Genomic DNA, 22,650 nt, shown 5'->3' with positions numbered 1-22,650 from the left:
ACAGGAGCTGGCTGAGTGCCCATTAGACGCTAGCGACATAGCAGCCGAAACTCCCAGGGATAAGATTCTTAGCAGAATTCAGTCCTGGGTTAGCAGCGGGTGGCAGGACAAGTCACCGGGACCTGAGTTCACAGCATTTTTTACGCGGTGGCACGAGCTCCCAACCCATAAAGGCTGCCTGCTGTGGGGGAGCAGGGTCATCATCCCCACAAAACCTAGGGAGAAAGTCCTTCAGTCCCTTCACGAGGGTCACCCGGGAGTGGTAAGGATGAAGGCTCTGGCCAGGAGTTACCTGTGGTGGCCTGGGTTAGATAAAGAGATAGAGGGGTTGGTAGCAGGATGTTACACATGCCAAAGGTCTCACCCAGAGCAGGAACATGCTCCAGTCCACAAGTGGGAACAAACTCACACCCCCTGGTCCAGGGTCCATATAGATTATGCGGGGCCATTTCAGGGACACACCTTCTTAGTCATCGTGGATAGTCACTCCAAGTGGTTAGAGGTGGTACCTGTGTCCAACATGACATCAGCGGGCACAATACAGGCACTAAGGGGAGTGTTTGCCACACATGGGCTACCAGATGTAGTAGTATCTGATAACGGAGCGCAATTTACCTCCTCGGATTTCCAAGTGTTCCTGAGGACCTTGGGGATTAGGCATGCCACTTCAGCACCCTTTCACCCTGCCAGTAACGGGTTGGCAGAGAGGTTCGTGCGGACTACCAAGGATGCACTCAAACGAATAGTACAAGGGTACTGGAAACAGAGACTGGCCACATTCCTCCTCCATCAACACGCAACACCCTGCACAGCCACAGGAAAGAGCCCAGCAGAGCTCAGGTGGGGCAGACGCCTCATAACTACGTTAGACAGACTCCACCCAGACAGGGTATCAGCAGACACAGAACCCCCAACCCTCAAAACCAATTTCAACATCCATGGGTGCCAGGTGAAGTGGTGGAATGGACAGACCCCCTCTCCTACAGAGTAAGGGTGGAGGGGGGACTCCTGTGGAGGAGACACTTAGATCAACTAAGGAAGAGAGCCCCTGAGAGGACGGGTGGAGAATCAATGGAAACAGCAAGGGAGGAGGCAGAGCAAACACAAACACACACACGGCCACAGTCACAGTCACCCAGAAGAACAGCAGGAAGGGTTTTGGGGCATCCATCTGCCTGGCAGGGAGCTGACAAGGAAAGTAGGCAAGAGCCTGAGGGCAGCAGGTCACAAAGAGCCAACACAGAAACACATGCACACACACAAATCAGACCAACTCAACCAGACCAAGGAACAGGAAGCAGAACCGAAACCACTACAGAGCCAAGCCTGAGAAGATCAAACAGGGCACACAGAGCCCCCAGCTACCTCAGTGATTATGTTCGCTCTTAAGCCTGGGGGGGAGGAGGAATCTGGAGGGTTAAATGTAAAAATTGTAAATAAGCTGTATATAGTTAAGAAGGAACGACAGAGGATCATCCTCACTATGGGGGAAGGGGTGCAGTGTATGCCTCCCAGCATACACAAAGGACAGCACAGCAGGAGGCTGATGGTGCAGATCAGCAGAGGGGTTGGACAGCTCCGGGCGATGACTGCTCACTCAGGATAAGCCTAATGACTTAAGCTGTTGACAGCCCCAGGCATGGTCAGCCTGGTGGGAAGCCAGGATCTACACCCATTGTCACCTGCGCTGGCAGGAAGCCCAGGTTTAAACTGATTGGATGCCATCCACCTGGGCAGGTACAAATAGACGCCAGGCTTCCCTGTTTCCCCAGTTCGTTCTGTTCAGAATAAACTCATCTTTACCCCAGCTCTGTGTCCGTCTCTATGTGAAGCACGCGACCTTACACTAATCTTAGTAAACTATCACCATTTCTATTAACAAAGTTAACTGTATACTTTCTCAAATTCTTGACCTTACTAGGAAAAGTATTTTTCCCACCCACCCACCCTTTTTTAAAAAAGAAAAATGCTAAACTTTCTTTAAATACTTTTCTAAAATCAAAACTTTCAAATACTTGTTTTCCCTTAGCTTCTTAACATACAGGCTTTGAATTTCAACATTGAATTTAGCTCCCACCCTTCAAAGTATCCTTAAAAAATGATATCTTTTTTCCCCTTCCTTTTATAAACATCCTTTTTAGAACACAAAGTTTTCTTTAAACTAGTACATCATTTTATTTACCTTTCTCTTAACACAAGTACTCTCAAATACCTTTTCAAAAACATTTTACCAACTTTAAAAGTTACTTAAGCATTATATGTGTGTGTGTGTGTGTGTGTGTGTGTGTGTGTATAAAAGATTACATTTCCAAATTTTAATCCTTAAAGAGAAAATCCCAAATTTGTCTTTTTTCTCTATGCTCTTCTTTCAGTTGTATTGCAAATTTTATATTAACACCATAGTAGTAAAAGTTAATATCAGATTCTTCCAAAACTGTAATGCGCTGCTCTGCATTTTCTGCATTTTCAACTACTTGTGAAGTTACAGCTGTTTGTTACAGCTTTGATAGTATCATAGCATTCTCCATATGCATCTCAGCAATTTGAGAGGATTTTTTAAAATCATCCTTAGAGCACAGCTGGTCAACAAATTGGAGAATTTTGTTAAAAGACCTTTCAAGAATATCTCTAATACTCCGTTTGCCCATCTTGGCTTCTACTTTTAGTCAGGATCATAAAAATTTTGCCACCCACAGCAGAGAAAACTAAGCTACAAGTTAGTGCAATATTAAACTAAAATCACAGCCTTCATTCTTTATATGTCTCTCTTTTTCTTTCTTTTTTTCTTCACCACACTTCCTTATTTGGCTTGCCTTAACAGCCCTAATAGCCGCTTGTTGTTTGAGACAAAAAGAAATCCCTAAAATGTCATGGGTCTTCAAAAAAAGGCACAGCAGACTGTAACTAAAAAGATCCTCTTTTTAACTTGGCTTGAAAAGAATAATAGTCTTTGAAGGTGATTAAGAAGGGAAAGGCACAATTTACTGTCGGTTTGAAAGATGGATTTCAAATGTCGGCTTCTTCAAACTCCAACACATTACAGCCCACCCCCACCCACCCCAGCTTTTGGCATGCAGATTGAGTCAGATGAACTCCAGAAGCCGTCTGCCAGCTTGCAGCTGTTTTGGAGGGCTCTGAGGAAAAGTTCTTCTTCTTTTTCTTCTTCTTCAAATTTTATTAATTTTCTGATATTACATTCACATATTTGAAAAGCAACGTGGTGGCTGGGTAGTAGTAATTCAATTACATACAGATATCATTAGTACAGATTTCAAATTGCTTCCATAAACATTTCTTCTCTTTTCCCCTTCATATATACTGTCTATTTGTAGATTTAAAGACAAGTTTCATCCTATCAATCACATAGAAAATACCTTTCTTACATATATCCATAGTTTTTAGTTTACACATATTCTAATTGTTTTAACATACAAATTTTTAGACAATCAATGACCTAATAGAGTTTTCAATTTTAACCTTTCAACAATAGGTTTTTAGCTTGTCTACATTATTCACCTTTACATGACTTTTATGCACAAATCAATAATCAAATTAGCTATTAATATTTATCAGTGCTTTTTTTGTAAAAGAAAAAGGTGCCAGAACTCACACATGTCATACAACCCGCCTTGCCTACCCTACAAGGTTCCATCCAAAAAAGGTGCTGGAACTCCATTCTGAGCGTTCTATGAGAAAAAAAGCCCTAATATTTATACTGCTAACAATTTTTTTTTGTATTTCATTTTTTTATTAGTTTTCCAATATTACAATATTATCTTTAAAAATCAACGCGGTGTCCGGGTTACAATAGTTCCATTTCAGACAAATACATATTATTACAAATCTCCAAATTGTTGTAACCAATACTTTGTGTCTCTTTTTTCCTTTAATACATACTATCTCTTATCTAAATTAACATACTTCTCATTGCTATCCATCAGTCATTTAATAGTTTTCTTATATTTATCAATACTTTAGTATATTTTAACATTTCATCTTTAAAACATCATATATTTTTCTAGCTTTAATTTTACATTGATATTAAAATTAAATGTTTAAAATTTCTCATTTTCATATTGCTAAATAACCTCCTTTCCCTTTACACAATTTTCTCCAATACCTAATAATGTAATACACTTCTAATTTATCTCATTTCCATATCAATATTAGTAGTACAATATTAGAATAGTAGTCATTAGAATACCAATTGCAAGGAGGAGAAAGAGGGGGAGGACAATATAATATTCTTGTTTCTCATACATAGTTTCCACATATTAAAAATTAACCAAAATTTCTTCCGTTTCAACATTTAATACATCCTCTCATGTCACTAGATCCATGTATATTAGTTACATTCTATCATTTTTAACATATATACATCTTAATTCATATCATTTAAAGAACTCAATATTTCAATGTTAATATTCATACATCTGTATTTTATTTTTATTTTTTATTTTTTAATTGGTCAGTATTTTTATCTACTCATCAACACAATCTCTCGTAATCCAAATACAATCCTGTCTATTTTGGTATTATCTATTTCAGGCCTCTTAAAAATGTCTATATTTCTTCAGTCTTATTCTTGCTTTCTTCCTTTGCCATGTCATTTTTCGCTTCTTTGCCTCAAGGTCATCAAAGCTTTCTTGTGTTGTTATAGCATATTGAAGTGGCCCTCCAGTCACCACTTTTGAGGAATTGAGGAGTCTGTTAAGAGCTCCAAATCTTCTCATTATTTTCACCTCTTGATATAATTGTCCTGGTCTGAATAAATTTTCTTTCACCTGTTTTCCATAATAATCTTCAACAGTCTGTATTTGTTGAATATTGAAATCTTCTGCCAATGTATTTGATTGTTCAATTTCATCTGTTAAATTCTGTCCCAATAAAATATTAGTTGTAGTCACAGTTTCAGTTTGTTTCCTCGAGATGCTTTCTAATTCTTTTCCAAAAGCTCTTATTTCATCACCAGCTGTAGAAAGGAACAGATAGGTTTGGTAAGATATTTCCCACATAGCATGGATTTGTTTTTGAAACTCTTCCATAGTGAAGTTTCACATCTGGTGTTCAAGGTTAATCTTATCTTGTTTTTCTTGAATATTTTCTTGATTTTTTTTTAAAAGAGAAAGTTAGATTGCAATTTCAGGTTTAGCCACTGGGTGTCCCCCAAGTACTTTGAAAATTCTTTTCTTTTAGTCCGTTTCTTTTTTCAACATTTTTTTAAAAAACACCCTTGGGCTTGCTCGCCACTTATTTGAAGGGAGGGTTGAATTTCCCCCTCCCTCTCCACAGGGGGGAAAGGTACTTAGCAGCTTATTTAGGTGAAAAGAAGAAGATTAAGGTATAAGAGAGGAATCTTACCCCCAGCTCTTCCATGCTGCTTTAATGTTGCCTGATGGTAAGTTTGACTTCGGCTGTCTGCAGCCTAGTAACTGGCCATATTCCTATGGCCTGTCTTTCATCTGCCAGTACAAAGGGAATGCAGGCACTAACGGTGGGGTTGCAGCTCTCCCACGTTTCTGCAAAAGCTCCTTCTGTCTGGTCGCCCCTCCAAGGCGGCTCTTCAGCCCTTTTAGGACCCCCCCAGCAATGCAAAACTGGACGTGGAAGACAGGAGCCATCCTCCAGACGTCCATGTCAACTGACATTGGCTAAATTTTAATGACCAATTTTTTCTTTATCTCAGTTCATAACAATGTCTTGTATTCAACATACACATCTTATCTATTTAAGTACATTCTGTTTCAGATTTCAATAAGATGGTCGAAACTCCATTCTTCTTGAATCTTATTCTGGCTTTTTTCCTTTGCCAAATCATCTTCCATGTCCTTGTTTTTGGGTTATTGAACCAATCTCCTTGTAATATCACATATATTAATTGATGTTGGCAAAACCATCCAATCACCATTTTTTTTGAGAGGACTTGTAGGTCTAGTGGGTTGTCTCTTTATTTTTCCATATCGATGTAGTTGTTCTCAATTGTTTGTCTTCTCATCCAACTGTTCTTTTTCTAGATCCTCTAGTTCCTTCTGAGTTGTATAAGAAACCTTTTCCTTTTTCCAAGTTGTCAATATCTTTTCTGGATTTTCAAATATCAATATTTGTTTAATAGTAGATTCTTCTGTCATCGTACTTGAAAGTTTCATTTTTTTCTATTGTATTTTGTATAGATGATTCTTTAGTTGTAGTCAAAGTTTGGGCTTTCATATCTGGGCTGTCTTTTTGTTCCTTCCCATAGCCTCTTAGTATTTCATTGGTTGTGGTAAGAATTTGGATTAGTGTTTTTAACATAGCGAGAGTTTGTTGATCTTCATCCATAAATAAATATTGTTCCTGGTCTTCTTCCATATTGGTATTTTAAGCTAAAGGCTTTACACTTAGAAAATCCAAAAGAGAGATTTTGTTTTTTCTAGGTAGGAAACACAAAGCCTTTCACAGCTGTTGTTTCAAAGTTCTCAAGGTTATGTATCTTATCTATTTCCCTGGGCAGTCAGCCAGGCCCCTTTTAAAGTTTCCCTTTGAGTCCCAAAGTTGTCTTAATCTTTTCAGTGTTTCTTTTTTTTTCATAAGAAAGAATCCAGATTTCCAACAGAAGTAGACAATGAAAAATAGAAAATAAGAGATTTTTCAATCCACATGCTTTGAGAAATAAAGTTCCAATTGGGATTCAGTTACTTTTTCAACGTTTAAAACACCCCTGGGTATTTAGTCGCCACTCTTTCTGGAGGGAGGGCAAAAGTTCCCCTTGCCTCACCACAGGGGGGAAAATGCTTAGCAGCTTAAGGAGGTACAGAAAGTAATTAGGGTGTAAAAGAGGTAAATCTCACCCAGTCTCTTCCGTGCTGCTTTAAGAGTTGCCTGGTGGAAAATGTGACTTCAGCTGTTCACAGCCGAGGAACAAGCCATAATGGTCGGTCCTTTTGTCCGCCAGTTTGGAGGGATTGCCAGGCCTAACAGGGCTGAAAGTCCTGCTGCAACTCCCCCATGATCCAATGAGTGCCCCTCCTTGCTGGTCACCTCTTTGGGGCAAATTTCAGCCCTTTTCAGGAACCCCCCCAGCAATGGGAAACTGAACGGGGGAAAGAGAGCAAGTCTCCCAGCCATCCATAGCGGCTACGTGACAAACCGGAAGTCTCTGAGGAAACGTTCTTTGACCCACACTGACCAGGTGGGTGTTAAAAACCAAAGGAATGCCAGTCCCTTCAGTTAAAAGGTTGAAGAGCTGCATTCCAGGAAGAAATCCTTCAGAGATCTCTCCCCAGGCATGCCACCTGTTGGCCCTCTTCCTGGAAATCATAAAGCCTTAGTAAGGCCACATCTTCATCCAGTTTTAGTCACCACATTACAAAAAAGACTTTGAAAAAGCGCAAAGAAGAGCAACTAAGATGATTAAAGGCTGGAGACTAAAACATATGAAGAATGGCTTCAGGATTTGGGAATGGCCAGTCTAGAGAAAAGAAGGACTAGGGGGGAACATGATGGCAATATTCCAGTATTTGAGAGGCTGCCACAAAGAAGAGGGGGTCAAATCTCCAAAGCACCAGAAAGCAGGACAAGAAACAATTATTGGAAACTGATTAAAGAAAGAAGTGGAGAGGAAAGAGCCCCTCCATTGGGGATTCTTCCAGCTAGGACACAACGATCAGCGCTTTGGAATTGAATTGAAGCCGAGCTGCCAGAAAGAAGTCTTTTAATGGCAAGAAACTAGGATGAGTGACATTCAGCAAGGTTTCTTGGCTAGCTAGAAAGAGTGGTCTCCAAACACTTTCCAGGGTTTTCAAAATGGTCAATTTTGATTCATTGAATTTCTGAGTTTTCAAACTGTCATTCCTGATTCGTGGAGCAGTGTCTATTGATGGGCTAGTTTCTTTATCCGATCTTGTTTAGGAAAAAAGGTTAAAAGTTAATCTCTGTCTCAGGAAAGAATCTGATGTGTTTCATTAATTTTATGTATTTTTCTGTGTTTCTGTTCTAATCCTGTCAGTCTTAATTGCCGGTAGCCGGTCCTGCATTCCTGTGGTTAAGCTTATCTTCAATGTTTGTTCAAGTTGATACTTTGTAGCTGTTTGTTTGCACTTGGGTTCGTCTGAGGCTGTGGGTTCTGAAAATGAGCTAGACAGGGTGTTTGTTTTAATTTAAAAAGGACTCGTGATTTAATTAATTCTTTTTCGGGGGGGGGGAGGGCTTATGTGTACTTTGGAAAGATTTAAACTGCTGTGATTAAATTTTCTTTCTGCCTCCAAATTTCTTCTTCTATCTGAGGGGCGGGGTCTTCCTTCAGAAGCAACCTGGAATTAAGGAGAAACTTCCTAACAGTGAGGGCAGTTAACCAGTGGAACAGCTTGCCTTCAGACACTGTGGATGCTTCATCACTTGAGGTTTTTAAGAAGAGAATGGACAGCCACTTGTCTGAAATTGTATAGGGTCTCCTGCTTGAGCAAAGGGCTGGACTAGAAGGCCTCCAAGGTCCCTTCCAGCTCTATGCTGCTTGAAAGCCCTTCCGAAGAAGGAGAGATCTGGCAGAGGGTTGGCAAATAGGCTATCAAGCAGAAAGGGAAGGAAGGAAGGAAGGAAGGAAGGAAGGAAGGAAGGAAGGAAGGAAGGAAGGAAGGAAGGAAAGAAAGAAAGAAAGAAAGAAAGAAAGAAAGAAAGAAAGAAAGAAAGAAAGAAAGAAAGAAAGAAAGAAAGAAAGTTAGTTTATTTAACAATCGGGTGGATCAAAGGAAGTTTATGCTGAATTTGTGCATGTTGTTTTCAGGCATATTTCTTCTTGCTGGATGAGACAACTTACAGATTTTAATGCTTTTGTTGCTTTAAATATATTGAGATTGTTTTATTTCTAAAAGCAATTTTGCAAAGTTTTTAAGTTACTCTATTAATTCTGCAAGAAGATAACTAGAGTCATCTTACTGCTAAATGTCCAGACAACTGTATTTTATTTGTGGGATAGCTGAAATTGCAGATCTTGAAAAAGCTGTAGGATTCAAAGCTTTCTTTCAAAAACTATTTTGAAAGAAAGCTTTGAATCCTACAGATTTTTCAAGATCTGCAATTCCTTCCTAATGAGAAGGAAGGACTCATTGGAGAAGACCCTAATGCTGGGAAAGGTTGAGGGCAAGAGAAGAAGGGGACAACAGAGAATGAGGTGGCTGGATAGAGTCACTGAAGCAGTAGGTGTGAGCCTAAATGGACTCCAGAAGATGGTAGAGGACAGGAAGGCCTGGAGGAACGTTGTTCATGGGGTTGCGATGGGTCGGGCATGACTTCGCAACTAACAACAACAACAACATTAATTCTGCTTATTTAGATATTACATAAGGTCTAATACATACGTTTACTTTAAGGTAAAAGGTAAAGGTAAAGGTTCCCCTGCGCATGCATGCTAGTCGTTTCTGACTCTAGGGGCCGGTGCTCATCTCCGTTTCAAAGCTGAAGAGCCAGCGCTTGGCCGAGGACGTCTCCGTGGTCATGTGGCCGGCATGACTGGATGCCAAAGGCGCACAGAACGCTGTTGCCTTCCCACCGTAGTGGTCCCTATTTTTCTACTTGCATTTTTTATGTGCTTTCGAACTGCTAGGTTGGCAGAAGCTGGGACGAGTAACAGGTGCTCACTCTGTTACGCGGCACTTGGGATTCGACCCGCCAAACTGCCAACCTTCTGATTGACAGGCTCAGCGTCCTAACCCAGTGAGCCACCGCATCCCTCTAATGTTTACTTTATTCAAGTGTTATTAAGAACTATATTAAATAATCAAAGTTTACACCAGCTGTGATTTACCCTACTAGTTCCAGGTGTACTGGAATTCTATTGCCTGTTTATTGGAGGGTTATAGAACCTTAAATTCAGCCTCTCTGAATGATTCTGGAAAACACTGCTGCTTCTCATTTTCTTGATGGCTAGGAGTCGAAGCTGTGCTAAAGTAACAGGCAGTCTTGTTATTTTACGATAAAACAATCATAGGGCTAGTTGAAGAATTCCTTAGCATGTGTCCTCTTGATCTTTCCATTGATGTTACAGGAAAATTGTATGAAAGCCCATATACTTTGTTAACACATAATATTTTTAAATACATGGAATTAAGATGAGTAAAATAATGTATTCATACTCTCAGTCACTTAAGGACAAATTGAAAAAATAGCATCTGCATAATTTTGGAAAGAAAAATGGCCAGAATGGGAGGGAGATTTGTAACCTAACAAAAAGGTTTTCAAAGAAGGAATCCATTTTCAAGTTGCTCCATAACTGGCCATTTCTATGTCCACCTCATTACAAAAACTTCTCTTAACCCCTAGGCCAGGGGTAGGCAACCTCGGCTCTTTTATGACTCATGGACTTCAACTCCCAGAATTCCTGAGCCAGCTATGCTCAGCTATGCTGGCTCAGGAATTCTGGGAATTGAAGTCCATGAGTCATAAAAGAGCCGAGGTTGCCTACCCCTGCCCTAGGCCCTCACTAGCAAATGTATTAAGCTATGGACCTTGCACCATTATTTGAGCAGCATGGCTTTACTAAGGTGAAAGATCCCACAAATATGTATTCAAGGAGATAACTAGAGTCATCTTACTGCTAAATGTCCAGACAACTGTATTTTATTTGTGGGATAGCTGAAATTGCAGATCTTGAAAAATCTGTAGGATTCAAAGCTTTCTTTCAAAAACTGTTTTGCCTGTGGTTTTTTTTACTGTGCAATTTCAATTGTTAAGGCCTATTTTTATGGCTCTGGAAAACATGGAGTTCTTCTGTTTCAGATTATATGGTTGGTCTCTAAATAGAGACATTAAAATTGCATATTATATTTTGAGATTATAGACTGCACATTGCTACAGATAACAATCCTATACTGAAGATAGGCTAGCAGAAAAGCTATACCAACTTTCTTTAACTATGCGCCCACTGTAATGCTTATCATTTACAAAGGAAATGAATGATGGGACTTGTTGTACAATCCATCTTGAAAGTTCTAAATCATGAACTATCCTATAAAGATATATGTAATGTCTTTAGTGGAATTTTTTCAGTTGAATTTTAATGTTGATATTATTAGCTAGCAATTGTGAATATTATACATAAAATAAAAAATAAAAACAAATAATTTTGAGGGAGAAGATGGGACTTTATTAAAACTGTATGGGGCAGATAAATCCAAACTAGGATCCATATTAGCACATAAGAAAGTGAATTCCCATCTCTGCTGATTGTGAAAAGGGATTACAAGTATGGTTGATATAAGTGCTGTATGAAGTACCGTATTTTTCGGACCATAAGAAGCACCTGACCATAAGACGCACCCAGTGTTTAGAGCAGGAAAACAAGAAAAAAAATATTCTGAACCAAATAGTATCAGTATACTAAAACAGGGCTTTTCAACCTTTTCATCCATTGTACCACTTTTAGGACAAGGCAATGTCCGAGTACCACCAGTTGCTCAGCAAGGTGTCAAAAACTTGACACCACCCCCCAAAAAGGAAAAAAAAATGATAAAGTACAGGTAGTCCTCGACTTACAACAATTTACTTAGTGACTGTTCAAAGTTACGATGGCACTGAAAAAAGCGACTTATGACCATTTTTCACACTTATGACCATTGCAGCATCCCCAGGGTCATGTGATTTACATTCGGATGCTTGGCAATCAATTCATATTTATGATGGTCACATTGTTCCAGGGTCATGTGATCGCCTTTTGCAACCTTCTGACAAGCAAAGTTAGTGGGGAAACCAGATTCACTTAACAATCATGTTACTAGGAGGGAGGGAGCCAGGCTGTTCTCCAGAGCACCTGAGAGCAGGACAAGAAGCAATGGATGGAAACTAGTCAAGGAGAGAAGCAACCTAGAACTAAGGAGAAATTTCCTGACAGTTAGAACAATTAATCAGTGGAACAAGTTGCCTCCAGAAGTGGTGAATGCTCCAACACTGGAAGTTTTTAAAAAGAGACTGGACAGCCATTTGTCTGAAATGGTATAGGGTTTCCTGCCTTAGCAGGGGGTTGGACTAGATGACCTCCAAGGTCCCTTCCAACTTATTATTATTATTATTATTATTATTATTATTATTATTATTATTATTATTATTATTATTATTATTATTATTATTATTAAATTTCTCTCTCTCCTTCTCTTTCTCTCCCTCTCTCCCCCTCCCTCTTTCTTTCTCTCTCCCTTTCTCTCCCTCTCCTTCTTTCTCTATTTTTCTCTTTCCCTCTATTTCTCCCTTTCTCTCCCTCTATTTCCCTCCCTTTCTTTCTCCTTCTTTCTCTCCCTCTCTATTTTTCTCTTTCCCTCTATTTCTCCCTCTCTCTCCCTCTCTCTCCCTCTCCCTCTTTCTCTCTCCCTCTATTTCTCTCCCTTTCTTTCTCCTTCTCTCTCTCTCCCTTTCTCTCCCTCCCTATTTCTTTTTCCTTCTCTCTCTCCCTATCTTTCTCTCTCTCTTTCTCTCTTTCTCTCTCTCCCTCTCTCCCATTGTTCCTTCCTTCCTTCCTTCCTTCCTTCCTTCCTTCCTTCCTTCCTTCCTTCCTTCCTTCCTTCCTTCCTTCCTTCCTTCCTTCCTTCCTTCCTTCTCTCCCTCTTTGTCCTTCCCTCTCTGTGTTAGAGCAGTACCCACGGAGGCGGCCCTGCAGCCTGGCTTTCTCTTGCAGAAAGCAAGCTGAAATGGAGCGAGCGAGATTGCCAGGAACGCGATCTCGCGCGGTTTCAGTTTCCCTTGCTACAAGAGAAAGCAGGCTGAAACAGAGCGAGGGAGATTGCAGCAGACACTGTGGCAATCTCCCTCGCTCCGTTTCAGCCTGCTTTCTCTTGTAGCAAGGGAAGCTGAAACCAAGCGAGGGAGATTGCAGAAGTGCGAGATCAGCGTTTCTCAGCACGTGCCGATTTGTGCTCCTGGCAATCTCCCTTGCTTTCCACTTGTGGAGGTTGGGGCTGGCCATACGGATCACCTTCCGACCATAAAACGCACCATCGTTTTCCCCCTCACTTTTTGGGGGAAAAAGTGTGTCTTATGGTCCGAAAAATACGGTAGCTAAGTTGGAGTAAAGGATCCTGGATAATAAGGACAAATGAGAATAGGTAATTAATTCTGCCCAATCAGGTAGCATCCTTCCAGGTCTATTAAGGCAACTGGAAGGATGATTTAATTATCTAAGACAGGGGTCTTCAAACGTGGCCCTTTTATGACTTGTGGACTTCAACTCCCAGAATTCTTCAGCCACTGTGCCTGGCTGAGGAATTCTGGGAGTTGAAGTCCACAAGTCATAAAAGGGCCAAGTTTGAAGACCCCTGATCTAAGAAAACAATGGGCGAATAGAGGGATTGACTCATATAGAATTCAGTAGTCCCAATTGGTCATATCATGAATTACTGGGCAGTGTGTCACTACAATCTAACACAGGCTTTCCCAAACTGTGACGTGTACTTCTCTTGAGGAGGTGCAGGTAGAGTCCAGGGGAGCTGTGAAGAACCTTTTAGTTATATTTTTACAATAATCCACGTTTCCCAAAGTTTCAGTGTGTTGTTTTCATTGTTCATTGGTGTTCACATTGTTTGGATTTTTAAGTGTGTGTGTTTAAATTACATTAAAGATAGGCCTGATGGCAAAACCTTTGGGAACTCTTGCTCTAACATATACTTGCCTTGAGATCATCCTAGGGGGATTAAGCAGATAAAATGTTCCATTTTCTATCTAGGCTAGAACTTATATTTCAAATTCTGTACTCTTTTATGTTTAGATATTAATTAGATGCCCCAAAAGAAGCTTGCTATTTCTTTGGCCCTGTACCTGAATTATTATGTTTTCACCTTTTATTTTATCAAGTCTTAGGAGTTCCCTTTTCTACCACAGTTTTTAACAGAAGTGCAAACATGATGCTTGAAATCCCAATCTTGTTTTAGTCCATAGCCTAGTGCAATGATCCATTGAATATTAGATTAACTGTGTGCATCTGTAGTTGTCTTGTTGTATCTCCTAGGTCCTTTCTTTAACTGCTTTTTCCTCTGTACAAATCTACAGTTCGTATCTTTAGAAGGTTTTGCATGTTCATGGAAGCCACCCTGTCCATGTGGAATGCAGGGTTATGCTTCTTCTCTTTCCACATTTTGAGGGTATTATGCTGTAAAAGTGGCTATGACAAGAAAAAAAGAGGCCTTATTATGTCTATGAATAGATATAAATCTTTGAATTTAATTTCTCAAAGTCTTGCTGGACTGTTGTGCTATGATATCGTCTATGCTATTTGTGTGAAATTCAAGTAATATATTGAGGATATGCCTTTGTAGATAGCTATCATTAAAGTACCAGTATTACTATGAATATATTCTATGGAAGTATTAATAAAAACATTTTAATGTTTTTCAGATTGCTTTCCTTTCCCTTGTCCTACTTAGCACACAGACTGGCCTTAACAGCCTTTCTGCTGTTAAGTACTAGTGTATCTTCGGTTTGGGGGTTATTTGACTAGATTTACTGGATATACTCATAGGAAGAAAGTTTTCAGACCCAAATATCTTCAAAGAACATGAAGATAAGCCAAAACTTCAATTTGCTGTGTTCAGCAGCATTTTTTTTCTGTTATTATGATGGAACAGTGTGATTTTGATAAATGACATGATTTTGCAAAATGCGTAATTCTCTGATCTTTATTTTTCACATAGACAGATCAGCATAATATATACTTTGGTCACTTACAAAGTTTACATATTTTGAATTACAATATCAGCTTGTTCTTTCAAAGTGCCATTTAACTTTATACAAGAAAAAATAGGTACTGTCCTTGAAAGTCATAAGATTTTTTTTTAATACTACATATACTAGAATATTGATCTTACTAATACTCAGCGTGCATTTCAATTTCATTGTCAGAAACACTTGGATTCTTGATTATGTCACAAGGGAGTGTTGTCCAGCTCCAGTATGTAGTATGCATTGTCTTTCAGATATTCCTAAAGCAAGATGTGTATGCTGTACATTTATATACAACATTTGGTCAAGCACAGACATTGCAGTGTCATGCTTTCATTCAAAATCATGATACTACTCTTTTCCCTTACACATTACAGTCACATTTGGCTTCTAATACTCAGTATATTGTTTTTCAAATGCAAATAGTTGTTTGCAAGGTGGCCTTCATGATGTAATGAAATGGAGTATATTGCACATACTTTTTTTTTTTAAAAAAAGGGATTATCATTATCATAAATAGACAGACCAGTATATGACATTGAAGAAGAGGAAGCAAAATGGAAATAGTGCTCTTGCATAAAGATCAATTCGCTTTGCTGCTGATGGGATGACAGGTTTGGGAGGAGGAGGCTTCTTGTTGTTCTTTGTCTGAGACTTCCCAAGTCCATTGTTGACCTCAATGGGTTTTCCATAACAGTCATAATTTGACAATTCAAAATCTCTTGGCAAGCTTCCGACAATGCTGAAATCATTGGATCTCAGGTCAGATTTGGAGGTACAAACTTTTTTGCATCGGGTCTCCCCAACCTATAAAAACAGCGTAGTAGAAGTTGTGAGTTCACTACATATTTAGGACATATGAACATAAATTAAAATTCATTCAATATGTGCCAGGTGTCAGATTTATGACTAATTTTAATTGAACTGGTATCTACTGTTACTAAGACTCTGTAATTATTTCAGTTATTGTTTTATTCTAAAGCAATAACTTCCATGTTTTCATTTTGTTTCAGTAAATTATTGTAACTGAATTTTATAGTGATTATAAAAATTTATATTTACCATAATAAAATAGATTATAACATAATAAAATGAAAACATTTAAGATATTACTATAAAACTGAAGTAATTCAATAACAACAATATCAACCCCAGACATAGCTGTAGATACAACAAAATAAGAACTCTTAAAGTCTCTAAGTCCTATTGAATAATAACATTTGTATCGCTTAGCAGAAAGAATCTGGGCCTGTCTAGCTTCAAGTGCTGGGTGGGGAAGGTTATTCTATATGTAAAAGGTAAAGGTAAAGGTTCCCCCGCACATGCGTGCTAGTCATTTCCAACTCTAGGGGCTGGTGCTCATCTCCGTTTCAAAGCCGAAGAGCCAGCGCTTGTCCGAGGATGTCTCCGTGGTCATGTGGCCGGCATGACTAGACGCCAAAGGCGCACGGAACGCTGTTACCTTCCCACTGTAGTGGTCCCTATTTTTCTACTTGCATTTTTACGTGCTTTTGAACTGCTAGGTTGGCAGAAGCTGGGACGAGTAACAGGCACTCACTCTGCTACGCAGCACTTGGGATTTGACCCGCCAAACTGCCAACCTTCTGATCGACAAGCTCAGCATCCTAACCCACTGCCAGGAGAGTTCAAAATGCAGCTGCCTGCATGGTGGCAAGTGAGAACCACCTTGGTTATATTACACTTACATTGTGAGCACTGCATTGGTTAATATCACATTTCCAGGAACCATTTGAAGTGTCATTTTTTTGAGTTTTAAAACCCTACTTGATTTCACCTCTAGCTACGTTTAGGACTGCCTTCTCCATATAGAAGCAGCCCAGCTTGTAGAAAGTTAATTTGCTTGGGCATGGTCCATAAATTGAAAATGTTGGTCCATGCCCAAGCAAATTAACTTTCTACAAGCTGGGCTGCTTCCATATGGAGAAGGCAGTCCTAAACGTAGCTAGAGGTGAAATCAAGTAGGGTTTTAAAGCTCAAAAAAATGACACTTCAAATGGTTCCTGGAAATGTGATACTAACCAATGCAGTGCTCACAATGTAAGTGTAATATAACCAAGGTGGTTCTCACTTGCCACCATGCAGGCAGCTGCATTTTGAACTCTCCTGGCTACAGCCTCAGTCGTCTTTAAATCAACAGATATAAGTCACAGTTACATCATTGTAAATTATAACTAGAGCAGTGTTCTTGCATAAAGACTAATAGCCACATCATCTTCTTAAAGTTTAATTTGTTTTGTCCCTTTTAGACTTCCACATCTTCCAAACATTGTGTCAAGACTTCCATGATATGGCTTGGCCCAGGTGTTAGTGTATAGCTGATTACTAATGGTTACTTCATCCTGAAAAAAAGTATAAGCTCTCCCAATGCAATCACGAAGATATTAAAAAGGTATGTAGTTGCTTGGATGAGTGAGAAATTGAATCTTTCACTAATTTGAATAGCCTATTAGTAAGAAAGGGAATCAAGCCAAGCAGTATATTCAACCTTTGTATGGGATTCAAAAGGATATAATCCTAGTGTATTCACAGTTGGTTAGCATATTCTAGTTTAAGCTTGTTAGAGGCAATACCCTGCTTTCAGCTCTGGGAAGTTGGGGGGGAGGGGGGGATGTGGGGGGAGGGAGGGGGAGGGATGGAGTATACTTAAAATGTACTGTAAAACTTTTCAATAAAAAAAGGATATACTATAATACTAAATGCCAGTAAGAGGTCAAAAAAGACTAGAAAACATACACTCCCCCATCTAGGTCATGACATAGTTAATCTATGAGAGCAGCCAATGCCGTTTTAATTTTCACCAGAGCTGAATATTGTGTTTGAAAGGGGTTCCTCTTAGGGGACAGTGAAGCCACCCTATCTCATCAATTTTTCCTAAAAAGGTAAAGTTATGATAGGTTGGTAGTTGTCTAAAGGTCTCTTTAACAGCTAGTGTACCAATGCCTCTTTAAAGGCACAACTCCTTTCCCCACAAAAGTATTGACTACTACAAATCCAGCTATGTCTCACTCTTAAAGAATACAAAGGAAGAATAGGGGCATACACCTGACCCACAAGTAGCAAGCTCATGCTAGAGACTGCTTTACCCACTTCATTAGAATCAATAGACTGAAAAGAATCCAGCTGACACTATCCTGTAGATAACCAGTTCTTGAACTGTGTTGGACTTTAAACATGACAACTATCATCTTGAAGTCAACTGGTAACCAGTATGGCTCTTGCAGTAGTGGTGTTTCTCAGGCAAAATGGGAACTACTTGAACTGCTACATTCTAGATTAGCGCCCCCCAACATTTTGGGCATCTAGGACTGGTTCCATAGAGACAGGTTTTTCTGCAGACTGGAAGGGGCGTAGTTTCCCATGGCCTGTTTTCTGGCATGCCACGGCCCAGTGCCGGTCTGTGGACCAGGGGTTGGAGAACCCTGTTCTAGACCATCTGTAACTTTTGGGTAGTTACCAAGAATGGTGCCATCTAGAATGAGTTGCAAAAGTCGATTTGGGAGATGAGCAATGCCTGAGTGATTGTAAATGACTCTTCTTGTTCTAGCAATAGTTATAAATGGCACATAAGATAGTATTATGCAGAGGGTCTCCTAATCAAAACTGCCACCTGCTCTTCAAATGAGTCTTGAGTCTTGGAAGATATCTCTCACTTATTTGTATGCATTACTATAGTAATACTGCATAAACCAAATTAGTGGTAATACAGATTAATAGAAAGCAGCCAGAACAGAAACTTTAATATTGCCTAAATGTTCATGGACAATAATCTACATCAACTGATACACGTAGTGTTCTAAAAAAAGTATAACTTATATACACACATAGAAACACAAACACAGAGTTATCAGAGACAAGACAAAGAATAAATACTGAAAGGAAATGTGAGAGACTGAGTTACTTATAAATACTAACATTAACACAGCAATAATTACATGTGATACAGACATTTTGCATTAATGACCTAGTTAATATATGTAGTGTTACAAGAAATTCAAGTCTTTCTTTATACTGTGAGAAATGAGACACATTATAAAGATTTTCATTTCAACCCTTACCATACATTTCATTATTCTATCCCACCATCACCTTTTATCCACCATCATCTCATTCTGTCTTTTATTTATCACTTCCAAATCCATCTCCAATATCTAATTTTGGGGGGGTGGGGGGTGGAATCTGAATTAGAATTTAGTATAGGGGGATAGTGTTCCTGACATTAATTTATTTATATTATCTCATTTTAATAAATATAAAAAGCATTACTAGCTATAGCTAACCTGAAAGTAAATCTTGAATTCATGAGGAGGAGGTTAGTAAAAATGGAAACTCAGTATGTTAAAAAAAATTCAAAGATGAAATATTAGATACCGTACATATATTGGGGATAGACTACCCAGAGCTCTTCTGCATAGTGGCTCCATTCTTTGAAATACTATACCTCGGAGATACAGATAGGAGAAAATTAAAACAATAATGAATTATATAAAGCAAAAATATTTTGAGTTTGCAAATAATTTGGGGAAATGGCTAACAAACAGATTACAAAAATAAAAAAAGAAAATATTGAAATTTACAAGAGAAAGATACTGTATTACTGGACCATACAAAAAGCATTTTATTGATATTATTCTAACTTGTGTAAAGGAAGTGACATCCCTTTAGAGAAAACAGATTGGTATTTCATTAAATAAAATTTACAAGTATTACAGAAGGGCAGAAAAGATTACGAATAACCTATAACAATAAGGGAACTTTCTGAGGCTAAAGAAAGGCTAAACTAGGAAATGTTCCTGGACCAGATGGATGATCAGGTTCTTACTATAAATGTTTTGAGGATGAACTTTTATAACCTTTGAAAAACATTATAAACTCTATCCTACGGGGAGGAAAGTTCCAGAGAGTTGGAAAGAGCCCAATATAGTATTAATATCAAAGAGGAACAAGATTTGACTTTACAATAAATGATCTATCTATCTATCTATCTATCATCTATCTATCTATCTATCTATCTATCTATCTATCTATCTATCTATCTATCTATCTATCTATTTTTGTATTTCTTAACTTCCCATTTCCCTCAGAGGCTGATATAATTATTAAATAATGACTATGCCTACAAATTGTTCATAATGATTGCAGCAGATAGAATGAAAATAAATTTGCAAGAATTATTCTTGAGGATCCATGTGGGCTTTTACCTAAAATATAGTTAAAGGACAATGTTAGAAATATCCTTTAAATGTTGGACATTTTGAAATGCAGTATATGAAGCAATATGTACGAAAAACCAGCCTCATTAATTTTCATAGATGTGAAGAATGCCTTTGACAATTTGAACTGGGCTTTTCTGTTCAAGATTTTGAAAGATCTGAATTATGGAGAGAATGTTATAAAATGGGTAACATCAATTTGCATTTCACAGAAAACACAAATAATTGATAATGGAGATCTAGCAAAACTGTGAGGTACAAAAATGAAACATGACAGGAATGCTGTCTATCTCCTTTTTTATTTATTTTGGTTCTTGAAATACTGAAAAGAGATATAAGACAACATGAAAAGATTGTGGGAATAAGGATTTTTAAAAAAAAGAAACATAAATTAAGGGCTGTTACAGATTACTTGATGTTGATTCTGGAAGATCCTTTATACAGGAATTGAAATATTAAGGAAGAATTTCAAAGAATTTGATGCATTAGCAGGTTTCAAGATTAGAAAACAGAAAAAAAAGAAGTTAGCAAAAATATGAAAATAAAAGATCAATCAAAACTGATGAATAAAACAAGGTTTAAGATTGAGAAGACTGTAAAATATCTGGGTATCACTATGATAAAAATATGAATTGTATCCTATTTCAAAATAACTGCTAAGACTGGAATGAAGTTAAACAAGATATGTTAAAATGGGAGAAACCGCAACTTCATTATTGGAAGAATCTCTGTGATCAAAAAGAATGACTTGTCTAGTGATGTTTTTGTTTCAGACAATAAAGGTAGTCCTCGATGTACAACCACAATTGATCCCAAAATTTCCATTGCTAAACAAGATAATTGGTAAGTAAGTTTTGGCCCATTTTACAACTTTTCTTGCCACCATTAAGTGAATCATTGCAGTTGTTAAGTTAGTAATACAGTTGTTTAGTGAGTCTAGCTTCCCCATTGACTTTGCTTGTCAGAAGGTTGCAAAAGGTGAGCATGTGACCCCAGGACACTGCAACTGTCATAAACACATGCCAAGTGCCAAGCATCTGAATTTTAATCATGTGACCATGGGGATGCTGCAATTGTTGTAAGTGTGAAAAACGGTCATAACTCACTTTTTTCAGCTTTATTGTAACTTCAAATACTCACTATGGTTGTATGGCTGTTTAAACATTTAAACAGTGGCAGTAATTTATTATAACTCCTACCAGGTCTTCTAGCCATATTAGGAGAAGCTGATATAAACTGGAATATAAAATATCTGGAGAGCCTACACTGAAGAAGACTGCTCTAGAACAGGGCTTTTCAAACTTTTTACAGATTGTACCACTTTTAGGATATGGCAATATTCAAGCACCACCAGTTGCCTAGCAAGGTGTCAAAAACTTGATGGAAAAATTGATAAAGTATAGGTAGTCCTCAATTTATAGCAGTTCACTTAGTGACTGATCAAAGCTACAATGGCACTGAAAAAAGTGACTTATGGCCATTTTTCACATTTATGACTGTTGCAGCATCCCCAGGGTCATGTGATTTACATTCAGATGCTTGGCAACTGATTCATATTTATGATGTCCCAGGGTCATCTGATCCCCTTTTGCAACTTTCTGACAAGCAAAGTCAATGGAGAAACCAGATTCACTTAACAACCATGTTACTAATTTAACAACTGCAGTAATTAACAAATGTGGCAAGAAAAGTTTGTAAAATGGGACAAAACTCATTTAACAAATTTCTCACCTAGCAACATAAATTTTGGGCTCAAGTGTGGTTGTAGGTTGAGGACTATCCGTACACCCACTTACCACACTTTTACTGGGAAACCTGTGCCTGTTTCTCTAACATTAATCTTTGTGCTGTTCCATCCTTTTCTCTCCATCTGCTTGTCTCAAAGAAGCCTCTCCTCCATCTCTCTTTCTCCATCCCCTTCTCTTTCCCTGTTGTCTTTTTTCTCTCTACCATTCCCACCAAAACCTCCTCCTTTTATATCTTCTCCTCTCTCCACCCTCCTCCTCCTCTTCCAGGTGCAACGAGCAGCATGTAACTGCGTGCGCCGATCCTGGGGCCTCTGTCTCACCCCTGCAGCCTGCAGAAGTGCCGATCAGCAGGTAGTTGTGCGCACCGATCCTGGGGCTTCTGCCGAGTCCTGACAGTCTTGCAGCACCAGCTGACTCCCTCAGGCTTGTGCGGTTCTGTCGCTGCTTCAGCTCATTCCCCTGCCCCGCTACACTTGTCTAGCAGGTCACGTACCACCTGCCAAGTGCCAAAGTACCACCAGTGGTACACATACCACCAGTTGAAAAGCCCTGCTCTAGAAGATGGTTATAAAAATTTGTGACAACCATTTATCTGGAAAGCTTTTAAACAAAATAAATATTTCAAATTCTTGGAGGAGAGGTATTCAAAGTTTAAATAAGAGCATAATTGAACTCCAGACAGAAAGATCCTCCAGACTGAAGGGCAGTGTATCTTTATGAATCAACATTCGTCAGTGTTAAAGAATTATAACCTTCTTGCAGATGGACTAGACTGAACTTCTTTGCAAGCAGATTGCTCTTTTGATTCTTTCCTTAAAAGTTCCTTTAAGGATAGTTCTAATAGTTAGCTATAAGAGAGATATCAAGAGAGGCATTAATAACAAAGATTTTGTAGAGAATATAATTAAACAATGTGGATTCAGCCAGAGAAATGCAGATTCAACTCTATTCAGACATTGTTTGCAGATAAGATAACATAACTGTTTGCTTTCTGATAA

General features: G+C 38.6%; 1 protein-coding gene across 1 annotated transcript in view; it reads right to left on the bottom strand.

Annotated features, from left to right (window-relative positions):
- Positions 1-15,183: 15,183 nt before the first annotated feature.
- GLRB (glycine receptor beta) overlaps positions 15,184-22,650 on the bottom strand; it is a gene marked incomplete at both ends in the record, with an annotated part of 50,236 nt that continues 42,769 nt past the window's right edge. The window contains 1 exon segment of the mRNA XM_081333036.1: positions 15,184-15,480. Within this exon segment, the coding sequence (XP_081189162.1) occupies positions 15,184-15,480 (297 nt within the window).

The sequence above is a fragment of the Vipera berus genome (genome assembly GCF_964194415.1).
Source record: "Vipera berus genome assembly, chromosome: 7".
Lineage (NCBI taxonomy): Eukaryota > Metazoa > Chordata > Lepidosauria > Squamata > Viperidae > Vipera > Vipera berus.
Note: the sequence above shows the minus strand (reverse complement) of the source record. Positions and strands in the feature narration are given on the sequence as shown.